Genomic DNA, 2,208 nt, shown 5'->3' on the forward strand with positions numbered 1-2,208 from the left:
AAAGAACACATACTGGAGAGAAACCCTATGAATGTGATCAATGTGGTAAGGCCTTTGCATATCCTAGATATCTCCAAGTACATAAAAGAACACATACTGGAGAGAAACCCTATGAATGTGATCAATGTGGTAAGGACTTTGCATCTCATGGTTATCTCCAAGTACATAAAAGAACACATACCAGAGAGACACCCTATGAATGTGATCAATGTGGTAAGGCCTTTGCATATCCTAGATATCTCCAAGTACATAAAAGAACACATACCGGAGAGAAACCCTATGAATGTGATCAATGTGGTAAGGCCTTTGCATATCCTAGATATCTCCAAGTACATAAAAGAACACATACCAGAGAGAAACCCTATGAATGTGATCAATGTGGTAAAGCCTTTGCAGGTCAGAATGTTCTTAAAAGACATAAAAGAATTCATACTGGAGAGAAACCTTACAAATGTAATGAATGTGGTAAAACCTTTGCATTTAACACTAAGCTTCAAATACATAAAACAACACATACTGGAGAGAAATCCTATGAATATAAGCTATGTAGTAAATCCTTTGCCTCTCATGGTCAACTTCAATATCATGAAAGAATTCATACTGGAGAAAAACTCTACAAATGTAATCAATGTGGTAAAGCCTATTCACAATCAAGTGACCTCCAAGTACATAAAAGAACACATACTAGAATGTAACCCTATGAATGTACCCAATGTGGTAAAGCCTTTACAGGTCAGTGATCTTTAAAGGTGTGGTGGTTGGCCCACAGCCAGGTGGCACTATTTGGAGGTGTGGCCTTTTATAAGGAAGTGTGTCACTGTGGGGGTCGGCTTTGAGATCCTGTGCTTAAGCTCCACCCAGGGCAGAAGAGTCTTCTGGCTGTCTTCTAATCAAGATGTAGAACTTTCAGCTCCTCCAGCACCGTGTTTGGTTGGTCACTGCCATTCTTGATGGTAATAGACTGAATCTGTATACCACCCAGCAATTAAAGGTTGTCCTTTACAAGAGTTGCTTTGGTCATGATACCTTTTCACAGCAATAAAACCCAAATTAAGACAAAAGGCACAAAAGATATCACACTGGAAGGGAACCCTATGAATGTATTAAATATGGTGAAGCCTTTGCACATTTCAATAGTCCTCATTATAACAAAATTATTCACACTTCCATTCACTGAAACCCTGTGAATGGAAGCAATGTACAGCCTTTGCGCTTCACAGTTATTGCCAAATGCACAAAAAAATTATGAATATGCTCAGTGTGGTAAAGTCTTTGTGTTTTGAAATCTGTATAGATCCATAACAATTCAAGCACCTGATCAAAGTAAATGCCAAGAATTTATTGTGATAAGCTGTTAGGGTTAGAAGATTAGGGTTTAAGGTGGTTGGGGTTACAGTTAATATTACAAAGTTAAGGGTTAGGATTAGAGGGTTAGAGGGACAGGGTTAGGCGGTTTAGGCTGAGGCTGAGTTTAGGGATAGGTTAGGGTTGGGGGTTTATGGTTGGGGCATTAGGGTTAGTGTTAGGATCAGGAGCCAACAAGCTATTAACTACCAGGTGATCTTCCTGAGATGGTCTGCTTCAGATTATAAAAATCCATGGCAGATTTGCTCCCATAGGCAAGGCCCAGTAGAAAATCATTTTAGGAAAGATCCTTGCTATTAATATTCTTTTACTGTTATTAAATATATATGACAATCACTAGGTATTAGCTCACCCTTTTGAGCAGATCTACAAAGATGTACTGTTTTGTAGTGATGCTATTTAGACAAATAGATGATTTCTTAGTGATGATCCTATAAGAATTCCTAAAATTATATTAGTGTTTATTAAGATCTTTTATAGCAGGACTGCTACTAGGTCCTTTCTGATAGTCAAAACTGCAGTGAGAATTCTCCCAGTCTCCCATGTGTCAACTGTTACTTGCTCTTAGATGGTAACCAGACTTTCTCCTACTCAGAGCACATTCCAAGAGGTTGTAAAACAATTAACCAAAGGTCATAAAAAGGTAACTAATGATTTATTATAGGTTCTAGGACAGAAGTTAAAATATTGACTGGGTTTATCTATACAAAGCTTCACTAATAACTTAGTCATATGGTTTTTAACTCTTGATGTGAAAGACTCCAAAACTCCCAAAGGGAGGCACTTACTCAAGCCTCGGGTCAGCCGCGCACCCAAGAAGACACTGAGACCGGTACTTAAGAT

General features: G+C 38.4%; 1 protein-coding gene across 1 annotated transcript; it reads left to right on the forward strand.

Moving 5' to 3' along the window:
- Positions 1 to 5: 5 nt before the first annotated feature.
- On the forward strand, positions 6 to 1,699 carry LOC110288129 (zinc finger protein 431-like; the record flags this gene model as incomplete). The annotated part of the gene is made up of 1 exon (XM_021154568.2): positions 6 to 1,699. A coding segment is annotated over one exon (690 nt), but the record flags the coding sequence as incomplete, so codon positions are not given.
- Positions 1,700 to 2,208: the final 509 nt, after the last annotated feature.

The sequence above is a fragment of the Mus caroli genome, unplaced genomic scaffold (assembly GCF_900094665.2).
Source record: "Mus caroli unplaced genomic scaffold, CAROLI_EIJ_v1.1 scaffold_26343_1, whole genome shotgun sequence".
Lineage (NCBI taxonomy): Eukaryota > Metazoa > Chordata > Mammalia > Rodentia > Muridae > Mus > Mus caroli.